Source organism: Gobius niger (assembly GCF_951799975.1).
Source record: "Gobius niger genome assembly, contig: SCAFFOLD_118, whole genome shotgun sequence".
Taxonomy (NCBI): Eukaryota; Metazoa; Chordata; class Actinopteri; order Gobiiformes; family Gobiidae; genus Gobius; species Gobius niger.
Window position 1 is genome coordinate 22,578 of NW_027639279.1, and position 16,900 is coordinate 39,477.

General features: G+C 44.5%; 1 protein-coding gene across 1 annotated transcript in view; it reads left to right on the plus strand.

Moving 5' to 3' along the window:
• LOC306982633 (dynein axonemal heavy chain 5-like) overlaps window positions 1-16,005 on the plus strand; it is a gene marked incomplete at its 5' end in the record, with an annotated part of 38,555 nt that extends 22,550 nt beyond the window's left edge. The window contains 13 exon segments of the mRNA XM_079583100.1: window positions 337-715; window positions 1,857-1,978; window positions 2,077-2,391; window positions 3,053-3,270; window positions 7,610-7,665; window positions 7,729-7,850; window positions 7,991-8,141; window positions 8,897-9,096; window positions 9,198-9,386; window positions 11,390-11,522; window positions 12,820-13,028; window positions 13,108-13,329; window positions 15,712-16,005. Coding sequence (XP_079439226.1) covers window positions 337-715; window positions 1,857-1,978; window positions 2,077-2,391; window positions 3,053-3,270; window positions 7,610-7,665; window positions 7,729-7,850; window positions 7,991-8,141; window positions 8,897-9,096; window positions 9,198-9,386; window positions 11,390-11,522; window positions 12,820-13,028; window positions 13,108-13,329; window positions 15,712-15,936 — 2,541 coding nt within the window.
• Window positions 16,006-16,900: the final 895 nt, after the last annotated feature.

Sequence of the window (16,900 nt, forward strand, 5' to 3'; positions counted from 1 at the left end):
CATTTTTTTGAATTTTTGTCACATTTTTTTGAATTTTTGTCAATTTTTTGTTGAATTTTTGTCACATTTTTGTTGAGTTTTTGTCACATTTTTGTTGAGTTTTTGTCACATTTTTGTTGAATTTTTGTCACATTTTTGTTGAATTTTTGTCTCTTTTCTGTTTAATTTTTGTCACATTTTTGTTGAACTTTTGTTGAATTTTTGTCACATTTTTGTTTATTTTTTGTCTCTTTTTTGTTGAATTTTTGTCTCTTTTTTGTTGAATTTTTGTCTCTTTTTTGTTGAATTTTTGTCACATTTTTGTTGACTTTTTGTCACATTTTTGTTGTCCTGCAGGTGAGCGAGAAGCTGTCCATCGCGGCGGACACGGAGGTGAAGATCAACCAGGCGCGGGAGGAGTACCGCCCCGTGGCCACCAGGGGCAGCATCCTGTACTTCCTGATCGTGGACATGTCCGTGGTGAACGTCATGTACCAGACGTCGCTGAGGCAGTTCCTCGGGCTCTTCGACTCCTCCATGAAGGACTCGGCGCGTTCTCCCGTCACCGCCAAACGCATCGGAAACATCATCCAGTGCCTCACGCTCCAGGTGTTCCTCTACACCTGCAGAGGGCTGTACGAGGAGCACAAGCTGCTCTTCACTCTGCTGCTCGCCCTGAAGATCGACCTGCAGGCCAGGAACATCTCCCAGCAGGAGGTGCTCACCTTCATCAAAGGTAGAGTACAGAGAGGAGAGGAGGAGGGGAAACGGTCTGATGATCAAGAGGAGCAGAGGAGGAGGAGAGGGTCTGATGATCAAGAGGAGCAAAGGAGGAGGAGAGAGTCAGATGATCTAGAGGAGCAGAGGAGGAGGAGAGGAGGAGAGGAGGAGAGGGTGTGATGATCTAGAGGAGCAGAGGAGGAGGAGAGAGTGTGATGATCTAGAGGAGCAGAGGAGGAGGAGAGGAGGAGAGGGTGTGATGATCTAGAGGAGCAGAGGAGGAGGAGAGAGTGTGATGATCTAGAGGAGCAGAGGAGGAGGAGAGGGTGTGATGATCTAGAGGAGCAGAGGAGGAGGAGAGGGTGTGATGATCAAGAGGAGCAGAGGAGGAGAGGGTGTGATGATCTAGAGGAGCAGAGGAGGAGGAGGAGAGAGTCAGATGATCGAGAGGAGCAGAGGAGGAGAGAGTGGGATGATCGAGAGGAGCAGAGGAGGAGGAGAGGGTGTGATGATCTAGAGGAGGAGGAGGAGAGAGTGTGATGATCTAGAGGAGCAGAGGAGGAGGAGGAGAGGGTGTGATGATCTAGAGGAGCAGAGGAGGAGGAGAGGGTGTGATGATCTAGAGGAGCAGAAGAGGAGAGAGTGTGATGATCTAGAGGAGGAGAGGAGGAGAGGGTGTGATGATCTAGAGGAGCAGAGGAGGAGGAGAGGGTCAGATGATCTAGAGGAGCAGAGGAGGAGGAGAGGGTCAGATGATCTAGAGGAGCAGAGGAGGAGGAGAGGGTGTGATGATCTAGAGGAGCAGAGGAGGAGGAGAGGGTGTGATGATCTAGAGGAGCAGAGGAGGAGAGGGTGTGATGATCTAGAGGAGCAGAGGAGGAGAGGGTGTGATGATCTAGAGGAGCAGAGGAGGAGGAGAGGGTGTGATGATCTAGAGGAGCAGAGGAGGAGAGGGTGTGATGATCTAGAGGAGCAGAGGAGGAGGAGAGAGTGTGATGATCTAGAGGAGCAGAGGAGGAGGAGAGGGTGTGATGATCTAGAGGAGCAGAGGAGGAGGAGAGGGTGTGATGATCTAGAGGAGCAGAGGAGGAGGAGAGGGTGTGATGATCTAGAGGAGCAGAGGAGGAGGAGAGGGTCAGATGTGTGATGTCTTGCAGGGGGAGCGTCTCTGGACCTGAACTCTGTGGAGCCAAAGCCCAAGCGCTGGATCCTGGACCAGACGTGGCTGAACCTGGTGCAGCTCTCGTCTCTGCCGCCGTTCACCAACATCCTCCGACAGGTCAGAGCCCGTCCAGTGGAAGTCCTGAAAACATGGAAGGAACTTAACAAAACTAGAAGAACGTGGTGTTCCCCGTGAACCTCGTGCTTCTCCTGCAGGTGAGTCAGGGCGAGCGCGGCTGGAAGGCCTGGTTCGATCATCCCGCGCCCGAAGACGCCGCTCTCCCTGACGGGTACGAGAGCCGCCTGGACCCCTTCAGGAGGCTGCTGCTGGTGCGGAGCTGGTGCCCCGACCGCACCATCGCCCAGGCCCGGCGCTACATCGCGGAGGCCCTGGGCGCCGCCTTCACGGGGGGGCTGGTGCTGGACCTGGAGGCGCTGTGGGCGGAGGGAGACTGCAGCACCCCCCTGGTCTGTCTGCTGTCCATGGGCTCCGACCCCACGGAGAACATCGAACGCCTCGCCAAAGCCAAGGTCACAGCACTACTTACTTACTGACCTGGTGCTCTCCTCCTGCAGGGGGCGCCGTGCTCTTTAGATCTAACACTTACTGACCTGGTGCTCTCCTCCTGCAGGGGGCGCCGTGCTCTTTAGATCTACCTAAAAACTTACTGACCTCGTGCTCTCTGGTTGAATTTTTGTCACATTTTTGTTGAATTTTTGTTGAATTTTTGTCACTTTTTGGTTGAATTTTTGTCACATTTTTGTTGATTTTTTGTCACATTTTTGTTGATTTTTTGTCACATTTTTGTTGATTTTTTGTCACATTTTTGTTGAATTTTTGTCACATTTTTGTTGAATTTTTGTCACATTTTGTTTGAATTTTTGTCACATTTTTGTTGAATTTTTGTCACTTTTTGGTTGAATTTTTGTCACATTTTTATTGAATTTTTATTGAATTTTTGTCACTTTTTTGTTGAATTTTTGTCACATTTTTGTTGAATTTTTGTCGCATTTTGGTTGAATTTTTGTCACTTTTTGGTTGAATTTTTGTCACTTTTTGGTTGAATTTTTGTCACATTTTGGTTCAATTTTTGTCTCTTTTTTGTTGAGTTTACATCCTTTTTTTCTTCTCATTTTTTGTGTCTGTTTTGTTGCCTTTTTCCCAAGAAGCTTTTTGATTCTCCTCCTGCAGGGGGCGCCGTGCCGGCCCATCTCCATGGGGCAGGGACAGGAAGTGCACGCGCGGCGGCTGTTGGCCCAGAGCCGCGGCGATGGCGGTTGGCTCCTCCTGCAGAACTGTCACCTGGGCCTGCACTTCCTGGACGAGCTGCTGGAGAGCGTCACCTGTGGGCCGGAGGAGGAAGTGCAGGCGGGGTTTAGAGTGTGGGTCACCACCGACGTGCACCCCAAGTACGCGCTACTGATACTACTGCAAATACTGCTGCTAATACTACTGCAAATACTACTGATGCTACTGATGCTACTGATACTTCTGCTAATACTACTGTGCTACTGCTAATACTACTGATACTACTGCAATTACTGCTAATACTGCTGATGCTACTGATACTACTGTGCTGCTGCTAATACTACTGATACTACTGATACTACTGCTAATACTGCTGATACTACTGATACTACTGTGCTGTTGCTAATACTACTGATACTACTGCTAATGCTACTGATACTACTGCTAATACTACTGATACTACTGCTAATACTACTGATACTACTGCTAATACTACTGATACTACTGCTAATACTACTGCTGCTACTGCAAATACTACTGATGCTACTGCTAATACTACTGATGCTACTGCTAATACTACTGATACTACTGCTAATACTACTGATGCTACTGCTAATACTACTGATACTACTGCTAATACTGCTAATACTACTGATGCTACTGCTAATACTACTGATACTACTGCTAATACTACTGATGCTACTGCTAATACTACTGATACTACTGTGCTACTACTAATACTACTGATACTACTGCTAATACTACTGATACTACTGCTAATACTACTGATACTACTGCTAATACTACTGATGCTACTGCTAATACTACTGATGCTACTGCTAATACTACTGATACTACTGATACTACTGATACTACTGCTAATACTACTGATACTACTGCTAATACTACTGATACTACTGCTAATACTACTGATACTACTGCTAATACTACTGATGCTACTGCTAATACTGCTAATACTACTGATGCTACTGCTAATACTGCTAATACTACTGATGCTACTGCTAATACTGCTAATGCTACTGATACTACTGCTAATACTGCTAATACTACTGATACTACTGATACTACTGCTAATACTACTGATGCTACTGATACTACTGCTAATACTACTGATGCTACTGCTAATACTACTGATACTACTGCTAATACTGCTAATACTACTGATGCTACTGCTAATACTACTGATACTACTGCTAATACTGCTAATACTACTGATGCTACTGCTAATACTACTGATACTACTGCTAATACTACTGATGCTACTGCTAATACTACTGATACTACTGCTAATACTACTGATACTACTGCTAATACTACTGATGCTACTGCTAATACTACTGATACTACTGCTAATACTGCTAATACTACTGATGCTACTGCTAATACTACTGATACTACTGCTAATACTACTGATGCTACTGCTAATACTACTGATGCTACTGCTAATACTACTGATACTACTGCTAATACTACTGATGCTACTGCTAATACTACTGATGCTACTGCTAATACTACTGATACTACTGATACTACTGATACTACTGCTAATACTACTGATACTACTGCTAATACTACTGATACTACTGCTAATACTACTGATGCTACTGCTAATACTACTGATGCTACTGCTAATACTACTGATACTACTGATACTACTGATACTACTGCTAATACTACTGATACTACTGCTAATACTACTGATACTACTGCTAATACTACTGATACTACTGCTAATACTACTGATGCTACTGCTAATACTGCTAATACTACTGATGCTACTGCTAATACTGCTAATACTACTGATGCTACTGCTAATACTGCTAATGCTACTGATACTACTGCTAATACTGCTAATACTACTGATACTACTGATACTACTGCTAATACTGCTAATACTACTGATGCTACTGATACTACTGCTAATACTACTGATGCTACTGCTAATACTACTGATACTACTGCTAATACTGCTAATACTACTGATGCTACTGCTAATACTGCTAATACTACTGATGCTACTGCTAATACTGCTAATGCTACTGATACTACTGCTAATACTGCTAATACTACTGATGCTACTGCTAATACTACTGATACTACTGCTAATACTGCTAATACTACTGATGCTACTGCTAATACTACTGATGCTACTGCTAATACTACTGATACTACTGCTAATACTACTGATGCTACTGCTAATACTACTGATGCTACTGCTAATACTACTGATGCTACTGATGCTACTGCTAATACTACTGATGCTACTGATGCTACTGCTAATACTACTGATGCTACTGCTAATACTACTGATGCTACTGCTAATACTACTGATACTACTGCTAATACTACTGATGCTACTGCTAATACTACTGATGCTACTGCTAATACTACTGATACTACTGATACTACTGCTAATACTACTGCTAATACTACTGATACTACTGCTAATACTGCTAATACTACTGATGCTACTGCTAATACTACTGATGCTACTGCTAATACTGCTATTACTACTGATGCTACTGCTAATACTACTGATGCTACTGATGCTACTGCTAATACTACTGATGCTACTGCTAATACTGCTAATACTACTGCTAATACTACTGATACTACTGCTAATACTACTGATGCTACTGCTAATACTGCTAATACTACTGCTAATACTACTGATACTACTGCTAATACTACTGTGCTACTACTAATACTACTGCTGCTACTGCAAATACTACTGATGCTACTGCTAATACTACTGATACTACTGCTAATACTACTGATGCTACTGCTAATACTACTGATGCTACTGCTAATACTACTGATGCTACTGCTAATACTGCTAATACTACTGCTAATACTACTGATACTACTGCTAATACTGCTAATACTACTGATGCTACTGCTAATACTACTGATGCTACTGCTAATACTGCTATTACTACTGATGCTACTGCTAATACTACTGATGCTACTGATGCTACTGCTAATGCTACTGATGCTATTGCTAATACTGCTAATACTACTGCTAATACTACTGATACTACTGCTAATACTACTGATGCTACTGCTAATACTGCTAATACTACTGCTAATACTACTGATACTACTGCTAATACTACTGATACTACTGCTAATACTACTGATGCTACTGCTAATACTGCTAATACTACTGATACTACTGCTAATACTGCTAATACTACTGATGCTACTGCTAATACTACTGATGCTACTGCTAATACTACTGATACTACTGCTAATACTACTGATGCTACTGCTAATACTGCTAATACTACTGATGCTACTGCTAATACTACTGATGCTACTGCTAATACTACTGATGCTACTGCTAATACTACTGATGCTACTGCTAATACTACTGATGCTACTGCTAATACTACTGATACTACTGCTAATACTACTGATGCTACTGCTAATACTACTGATACTACTGCTAATACTACTGATACTACTGCTAATACTACTGATGCTACTGCTAATACTACTGATACTACTGATACTACTGATACTACTGATACTACTGCTAATACTACTGATACTACTGTGCTACTGCTAATACTACTGATACTACTGCTAATACTACTGATACTACTGCTAATACTACTGATGCTACTGCTAATACTACTGATGCTACTGCTAATACTACTGATGCTACTGCTAATACTGCTAATACTACTGATACTACTGTGCTACTGCTAATACTACTGATACTACTGCTAATACTACTGATGCTACTGCTAATACTACTGATACTACTGCTAATACTACTGATACTACTGTGCTACTGCTAATACTACTGATACTACTGCTAATACTACTGATACTACTGCTAATACTACTGATACTACTGCTAATACTACTGATACTACTGCTAATACTACTGATGCTACTGCTAATACTACTGATACTACTGATACTACTGATACTACTGCTAATACTACTGATACTACTGTGCTACTGCTAATACTACTGATACTAGTGCTGATATTACTGATACTACTGCTGATATTACTGATACTACTGCAATTACTGCTAATACTACTGATGTTACTGCTAATACTACTGATACTACTGCTGATACTACTGATACTACTGCTGATACTACTGATGTTACTGCTAATACTACTGATACTACTGCTGATACTACTGATACTACTGCTAATACTACTGATACTACTGCAATTACTGCTAATACTACTGATGTTACTGCTAATACTACTGATACTACTGCAATTACTGCTAATACTACTGATGTTACTGCTAATACTACTGATACTACTGATACTACTGCTAATGCTACTGATACTCAGCTTTAGTTTCTTCCTTTCCCATCTGAAGCAGGTTCATGGTTAGTGACTCTAATTCTGATCCTCAAAGTTCGGCTCCTTCACTGTCAGACCTTATAAACGTGCTTGTCCGTGTACCTCCTCTCTGCTCGGATGTGTCTGATGGTAAATGTTGCAGGTTTCCCATCACTTTCCTTCAGTCGTCCATCAAATTCACCAACGAGCCCCCGCTGGGTGAGTCTCCACGTCCCACTCTCTGTTCCCTCCGGGTTTAGGCTCACGGTGTCGTTGTTTCAGGGATGAAGGCCGGGCTGAAGAGGACTTTCGGGGGACTGACCCAGGACCAGCTGGACGTCAGTGACCTGCCTCAGTGGCGCCCTCTGCTGTTCGCCGTGGCCTTCCTCCACACCACGGTGCAGGTGTGTGCCAGCACGGCCTCTGACTCGCTCTCTGACCCGCCCTCTGACCCGCTCTCTGACCCCGCCCACTGACCCCCCTCTGACCCTCCTCTGCCCCGCCCTCTGACCCCGCCCTCTGACCCCGCCCTCTGTCGTCTCAGGAGCGCCGTAAGTTCGGGCCGCTGGGCTGGAACATCCCGTACGAGTTCAACCAGGCCGACTTCACCTCCAGCCTCCAGTTTGTGCAGAACCTTCTGGAGAACACGGGCCAGAGGAGAGCGGTGGACTGGAGCTGCCTGAGATACATGCTCGGTCAGTCCAGCGTCTTCTCTCCGCGGTCACATGACTGTCCAGGAACGCGGCCCAAAAGCAGTGTTGTTTTTGTCGCTCTCTAAGTTTTACGCCGGACCTAACCCGGACCGGAGTTAACCTCTTAACTCCCGCCTGAACCGAGAGGATCTTTTTCCTCACGCCGTTAGATTTATTTTCCATAATTGTTTTGGGTATTCAACTCATTTTTGTCACATTTTTCTCTTTTTTTGTCACATTTTTGTCATTTTATGGTCACATTTTTTTGTCAAATTTTCATCACATTTTGTCACATTTTTATCATTTTCTCGTCAATTTTTTATCTATTTTTTTATTTTTTTTGTCACATTTTTCTCATTTTTTTGGTCACAGTTTTGACATTTTTTCTGCAGTTTTTTAATCCATTTTTTGTCACATTTTGTAACATCATTTTTGGTCACATTTTTATCACTTTTTTGTCACTTTTTTGTCACATTTTTTGTCAATTTTTTGTCATTTTTTGTCAAATTTTTGTCAAATTTTTGTCAAATTTTAGTAATTTTTTGGTCAAATTTTCATCACATTTTTGTCACAGTTTTGTAATTTTTTCGGCAATTTCTTAATCCATTTTTTGTCATTTTTTCCAGAAGCTTTTGGATTGGGGTAAAGCCAAACTGGAGAAATTGTGCTCGGTTCAGGTGGGAGTTAAGGGGTTAAAGTGAGCCGGTGGGGGTTAGTCTGGTCATGAGTGGGTGGTTCATCTGAGCGTGTGTGTCCAGGTGAGGTCCAGTACGGCGGCAGAGTCACCGATGACCTGGACAAGCATCTCCTGAACACCTTCACTCAGGTTTGGTTCAGCGAGAACCTCTTCAGCGAGACCTTCTGCTTCTACAAGGGCTACACGCTGCCTCAGAAGGCCTCGTCCGTCCACGACATCCTGCAGCACGTGGAGGAGCTGCCGCCGCTGGACTCGCCCGAGGTCAGAGCCACAGGAGCCGCAGTGGAGATCTTTCTTCTTCAGCATCTTCATGTCAGAGTAAAAGCAGATGCACCATTTTGACCAACACGTTGTGGTGGCAGGTTTTCGGGCTCCATCCGAACGCCGACATCACGTACCAAACGAATCTGGCCAATGAGACGCTGAGCACCATCATCAACATCCAACCGAAGGACGGCGGGGGCGGAGCCGGCGAGACCAGGGAGAGCAGCGTCCAGAGACTGGCCCAGGAGATGCTGCAGAAGCTTCCGCCCGACTACGTCCCTCACGAGGTACAGCTTCTCATTCATATGAAATCAGGGCCGGACTGGGACTGAAAAACAGCCCTGGACTCTGACCAGCCCGGCCCAAATTAGCGTAATTGTGACACTTCCACAAATACATATTTTAACCTCTTACCACCCGCCTAAACCAAATGTATTCTGTCCTCTTTTGGCTGTGTAACACCTCATTTGAAAGCTAAGACCCACAAAACTGACCTTTTTCCTCGCGTTGTTGCTGTGTTGTGTCACCTTCTGTAGGGCTGCTCGATTATTGAAAAAATAATAATCACGATTATTTTTGTCATAATTGAAATCACGATTATTCAAACGATTATTTGTTGCCTTTAAAAAAATCCATCAAAAAAGTCACAAAAATCCATCAAAAAAGTCACAAAAATCCATCAAAAAAAGACAAAAATCCATCAAAAAAAAGACAAAAATCCATCAAAAAAGTCACAAAAATCCATCAAAAAAAGACAAAAATCCATCAAAAAAAAGACAAAAATCCATCAAAAAAAGACAAAAATCCATCAAAAAAATTTAAAAAATCCATCAAAAAAAATACAAAAATCCAGCAAAAAAATTACTAAAATCCAGCAAAAAAATTACTAAAATCCAGCAAAAAAGTGAAAAAAATTAAAAGATTGAAAAATTGAAAAAAAAAGTTTTTTTTTTTTTTGTTTTTTTTTCGATTTTTTTCGATTATGCTAATTTTGTAATCGTTTACTGTTGTAATCGAAATCGTAATCGAATTTCGATTAATTGCACAGCCCTAACCTTTTGTTTTTTGTTTTTTCTCTTTTCCATCCATCCATCCATCCATCCATCCATTTTCTTCCACTTTATCCGGGGCCGGGTCGCGGGGGCAGCGTCTCAGCAGAGATGCCCAAACTTCTTCTCTTTTTTGTCACTTTTTGTTGAAATTTTGTAATTTTTTTGTTGAGTTTTTGTTGCAGTTTTGTTGAATTTTTGTCACATTTTTGTCGAGTTTTTGTTACATTTTTGTTGAGTTTTTGTTGAATTTTTGTCACATTTTTGTCAAATTTTTGTCACATTTTTGTTGAGTTTTTGTTGAATTTTTGTCACATTTTTGTTGAGTTTTTGTCACATTTTTGTCACATTTTTGTCACATTTTTGTTGAGTTTTTGTTACATTTTTGTTGAAATTTTGTCACATTTTTGTTGAATTTTTGTCACATTTTTGTTGAGTTTTTGTTGAATTTTTGTCACATTTTTGTTGAATTTTTGTCACATTTTGTCACATTTTTGTTGAGTTTTTGATGCTTTTTTCCTAAGAAGCTTTTTGATTCGGGTAAAGCCAAACTGGAGAAAATGTGCTCCGTTCAGGTGGGAGGTAAGAGGTTAACCTCTTACCTCCCACCTGAACAATAACGACTTTCCCCAGTTCTGCTTTTTATTATTATTTTTTTGATCGGCATCATCAGCAAAAAGAGCGGGAAAGGCGGTCGTAGAAACAGAAGCAAAATCATTCATATAAATAATAAATAATAACGGTCCCAAAATTGAACCTTGTGGTGCACCATACTCCACGGAACTCCTTTCAGATTAATGTTTTTTAATACTGGGCTTTACCCAAATCTGAAAGCTTCTCGTCTGGAGATCAACAATGTAACGCCTCATTTGAAAGCTAAGACCTACAAAAGTGATGGAAACTTTTCGTCACGTCACCACATTTTTGTCATATTTTTGTTGTTTTAAAAAATCTATCATTTTTTGTTGTGTTTATCTCATCTTTTCATCCTCTTTTTCTCGCTATTTTGATGCTTTTCTTTTCAGCTTTTAGATTTGGGTAAAGCTCGGTTGAGGCGGGACTGGTGGCCCCTCTGTGCTCTTCCAGAATCCGCCCCTGTATGAAACACATGTTCACCAAAACAATACTTACAGTGTGACTTTTCTGAACTGTTTCTGATGGATTAACGATGGATTGTTACCGCTCCTGAGAGACCGTATATAAGAGTCTGAGCTGGATCTTTCTCCTCTGTGCTGCTGTAGGTTCGCTCTCAGCTGCAGAAGATGGGCGCTCTTCAGCCAATGAACATCTTCCTCCGGCAGGAAGTGGACCGCATGCAGCGAATCATCAGCCGAGTGCGGAGCGCGCTCAGTGACCTGCTGCTCGCCATCGACGGTACTTCCCCTGCTCTGGATCCAACATGTTTCTATTTTTAACAGACATTTGATCTGATCTGTGTAATAATGTTATAGTAGTGATGTGCGAGGCCCTGGTTTAGCCTGGTTTAGCCTGGTTTAGCCTGTTTTCCTCTGGTTTCCTCTCCGCAGGCTCCATCGTGCTGTCTGAGGAGCTGCGCGAGGCCCTGGTTTAGCCTGGTTTAGCCTGGTTTAGTCTGTTTAGCTCTGGTTTAGCCTGGCTTAGCCTGGTTTAGCCTGTTTTCCTCTCCTCAGGCTCCATCGTGATGTCCGTGGAGCTGCTCGAGGCCCTGGTTTGTCCTGGTTTAGCCTAGTTTAGCCTGGTTTAGCCTGGTTTCTTCTGGTTTCTTCTCCTCAGGCTCCATCGTGATGTCCGAGGAGCTGCACGAGGCCCTGGTTTAGCCTGGTTTGTCCTGGTTTAGCCTGGTTTGGCCTGGTTTCCTCTGGTTTCCTCTCCACAGGCTCCATCGTGATGTCCGAGGAGCTGCACGAGGCCCTGGTTTAGCCTGGTTTCCTCTGGTTTAGCCTGGTTTGTCCTGGTTTAGCCTGGTTTACTCTCCTCAGGCTCCATCGTGATGTCCGAGGAGCTGCACGAGGCCCTGGTTTAGCCTGGTTTCCTCTGGTTTAGCCTGGTTTAGCCTGGTTTCCTCTGGTTTAGCCTGGTTTAGCCTGGTTTCCTCTCCGCAGGCTCCATCGTGATGTCCGAGGAGCTGCGCGAGGCCCTGGTTTGTCCTGGTTTGTCCTGGTTTGTCCTGGTTTAGCCTGGTTTCCTCTCCGCAGGCTCCATCGTGATGTCCGAGGAGCTGCGCGAGGCCCTGGTTTAGCCTTGTTTAGCCTGGTTTGTCCTGGTTTAGCCTGGTTTCCTCTCCGCAGGCTCCATCGTGATGTCCGAGGAGCTGCGCGAGGCCCTGGTTTAGCCTTGTTTGTCCTGGTTTAGCCTGGTTTAGCCTGGTTTCCTCTCCGCAGGCTCCATCGTGATGTCCGAGGAGCTGCGCGAGGCCCTGGTTTATCTCTGGTTTAGCCTAGTTTAGCCTGGTTTAGCTCTGGTTTAGCCTGGTTTGGCCTGGTTTAGCCTGGTTTCCTCTCCGCAGGCTCCATCGTGATGTCCGAGGAGCTGCGCGAGGCCCTGGTTTGTCCTGGTTTGTCCTGGTTCAGCCTGGTTTCCTCTCCGCAGGCTCCATCGTGATGTCCGAGGAGCTGCGCGAGGCCCTGGTTTAGCCTTGTTTAGCCTGGTTTAGCCTGGTTTAGCCTGGTTTAGCCTGGTTTCCTCTCCGCAGGCTCCATCGTGATGTCTGAGGAGCTGCGCGAGGCCCTGGACTGCCTGTTCGACGCTCGGATCCCCGGCTCGTGGCTCAGGCTCAGCTGGGCGTCGGCGTCTCTGGGCTTCTGGTTCTTCGAGCTCCTGGAGAGGAACCTGCAGCTCTGCTCCTGGATCAGCTCCGGCCGACCCACCGCCTTCTGGCTCACGGGATTCTTCAACCCACAGGTGCCTCTGGAGCTTCAGCCGGTATCGCGCCCGTTGTACATGTTTTAGCCTGACCTCACAGACCCGTCGGTGCCTCCAGGGCTTCCTGACGGCGATGCGGCAGGAGACGACGCGCCGGAACCAGGCCAGAGGCTGGGCCCTGGACTCGGTGCTGCTCAGCAACGACGTCACCAAGATGATGAAGGAGGACGTGTCGGCCCCGCCCCCCGACGACGTGGGCGGAGTCTACATCCACGGGCTGTTCCTGGACGGCGCCGGGTGGGACCGACGCAACGCCCGACTCACAGAGGCTTCAGCCAAGGTTAGGCCTGAAACACGAGGCTCCTACAAAGGTTAGGCCTGAAACACGAGGCTCCTACAAAGGTTAGGCCTGAAACACGAGGCTCCTACAAAGGTTAGGAAACACGAGGCTCTCATGAAAGGAGACACATAGGAGACGACTTTATAGTCACATATATTTAAAGGTCCTATATCCTGCTATTTTAGTCATTCCAAAGTTAAGTATAGGCATGTATATGATATATTGTACCTCTACCATTATGGAGCACTCGTTTTTGTGATAAATATAAGTGTTTCCTGGAGGTATTTTTCAAACCCGGAAGACACAACGCTTCGATTCAGTTAACTCCGCCCCCTCTCTCAGTTAACTCCGCCCCCTCTCTCAGTTAACTCCGCCCCCTCTCTCCGCACATACTTTACCGTAATATAAATAAACAGCAATAAGTGAAATTACTTCATGATGCAGTTATACGGAGTTGACATCTGCAACACAGCTTCATAAATGGCTAACACACACATGCTAATATGCTAACACACAAGCTAATATGCTAACACACAAGCTAACCCGTGTTTGGACTGACTCACCCTCTGGTCCATCGCTGTTTACATTATGGGACTCGCGTTGGTTATAAAAGTTAATCCACTTTGGTTCAGGTGAAGGTTCACAAACATCCATCAGAGACAGTCACAGAAAAACAATATTTTGGTGAAAGTCGCTGAATCCCGGAGAAAAAAACAACTTCGAGTGGCCTCTTCCTGAAAAAGGTTGAATAAACTCCTCGTCCTCGTAGCCAAACGCGCTTCTTTTTCTCCGTGACATGATCGTTAGTTAAGAATAGGGATGGGTACCGTTCGTTTTTTTTCGATACCGAGTACTTTAACGATACCTGCTTTTCGGTTCCGGTGCCTTAACGGTACTTTTTTCGATACCTATGTTATTTTAATTCAATAAAAATAACGTGTATTAAAAGTATAGTTAGGAAAAAATCCTAAAACGGCACAGCAGAAGCTACACAGGAGCAGCAGCGTCGCCTGTGACTTCGTGTTTTCAGCACAATTTCCACTTAAGCAGTAATAAAAAGAAAGAAAGGACGTTATTACCTCTTAAGCTGCAGAGACAGGACAGATCCACATCAGGACATGGTTTTCTTTCAGATAAACTTTTCTAAACACACTGCGCTGTTCGACGAAGCGAAAGCAACTTCACACGTCAAAGATCCTTGCATGGTGTGAGCGCTCACTCTGCCACTGACAATTTACCAAAACTGGACCAACAATGTCTAATACAGAGTGAGCGCTCACTTTCAACAAACAACAAACAATCTTTGATATTCCTGTCGCTGCAGCCGCAGTTGTAAACAAGAGCACGTAAGCTCAGCCTCCGTGGGTCTGTCACTAAAGGTAAAGACGTCTTTCTTGTTGTCACTGCTCTCTTTTGCTTTTCACTTTGACTAAAGCTCAAGTTTCTTATTCAGTCCTGGTTTAGTCCTGGTTTATAACTGGTTTTGTTTAGCTCTGGGTTTTACAACCAGTGTAGTCTACGTCCTGGCTCAGTCCTGGCTCAGTCCTGACGCAGACCGCGGCTCTGTCATCTCTATTACAAAAGTTTAGCAAGTTTTGCTTCGCTATAAGTTACATCTATAAAATATATCTTTGCTTCGCTCCATTTGCGCTGAAGCGGGTTAGTATCTGCGCACATGTTCATGTAGCTTTTTTGAGACTCATTGCGGGTCACATATTGACGTCTGGAGAGAAAAAGAACCGAAAGTTGGCACCGAAAGAATTAAAAATTTTCGATACCGCCCCCGACCGGAGCTTTTCGGTCGGTTCCAAGTAGGAACCGTTTAACGGTGCCCATCCCTAGTTAAGAATAAAGAACAGGTGTGTCCAGTTATAACGAGCTCCATCTTCAGCTGCAGCGCAAACATGACTGATCTGTTCAGACGCTCAGGATGTGTTTGTTTTGGCCACAGCTGAGCTGGAAGCACCTCGGGCACATCCTTTTTTCTTTTTTTTTTCTCTTTCATCTCTCTTACAACAGAAATAATGAAAAAGCTGTTTTACAAATTAAAATCAGGCCGTAAGACATTACATTACAGACGTCGAGCACTTCCGTTCCGCTGTTACGACACAACTGAACACTCAGTCGTTCACCAGGAGAGGGCGGAGCCTCAGAGAGCAGGAGGGCGGAGCCTCAGAGAGCAGGATTCAGGAGGATTACTGAGAGCTGCGTGAATGAAGCCACAAACCACTCTGGGGGTGTTTTTGATGAGGAAATAACAGAACAACATGGCTAAAAGCTCTAAAAAGTCGATTTTGCAGGATATAGGACCTTTAACTGATATTGATACAGTGTCGTGTCATTCATTGCACATCTGTAAGTTTTTTTCCCATGATGCCGCAGGTGCTGTTCACTCCGCTGCCCGTGGTCCACGTCTACGCCGTCAGCTCAGGCGACAGCTCCAAGATGGCGGACAGCCGGCGCCCGGCGAGCGCATACTCGTGCCCCGTCTACAAGAAACCGCGACGCACTGACCTCAACTACGTGTTCTCCGTGAGTCTGCGCTCGACTCAGCCGCCGGAGCACTGGACCCTGAGGGGCACGGCGCTGCTCTGCGACTGCAAGTGAGGTACGGCGGCGCCACGCGGAGGTACGGCGGCGCCACACGGAGGTACGGCGGCGCCACGCGGAGGTACGGCGGCGCCACGCGGAGGTACGGTGGCCGGGGACCCCACTGTTTTTGCTCTCGTGATGTTGTACCTCATTCTTTAACTACATTATATTCCCATGTTCGTGCTGTCGCCTGTATTTATTTCACACAGATACATTTAAATTGAGTGTTTAATGCCTGTAGTCTTTTCTCAGTCATATTTAATGATTTTTAACGGGTCCCAACCGATATATCGGCCAAGAAAACTGTTGCATCGGCCTCAGGGGGCGGAGAAACATCACGGGGAAAATCTTTCACTAGTTTGTACCTATTTTATATATTTTATTCGTGGTGCTAGGCTAGTGCTAGGCTAGTGCATGTCTATGGTAACTATTAGCCTGCATTAACCCCTTAACTCCCACCTGAACCGAGCACATTTTCTCCAGTTTGGCTTTACCCCAGTCCAAAAGCTTCTGGAAAAAAGGTGTGAAAATAGCAACAAAACTGAGACGAAAACAATGATGGAAATGTGACAAAAAAGTGAGAAAAAATTGACAAAAAATTGACGAAAAAATGACAAAAATGTGATAAAAATTTGACAAAAAATGTGGCAAAAAATGACCAAAAAAATGACAAAAAAGTTACAAAAATGAGTTGAATACCCAACAAAAAAATGATGAAAAAAAAAATCTGATGACGTGAGGAAAAAGATCCTCTCGGTTCGGGCAGGAGTTAAGAGGTTAAAAACAGTCTGACCCGTGAGGCAAATCCCTTATAACACCAGACTCCCCATATAAACGTCTGTGTCGACTGAATAATATTTGAAATATAACCATTTTGAGGTACGGCCACACTGAGGTACGGCGGCCGGGGAGGGACACCACACTGTTTTTGCTCTCGTGATGTTGTACCTCATTCTTTAACTACATTATATTCCCATGT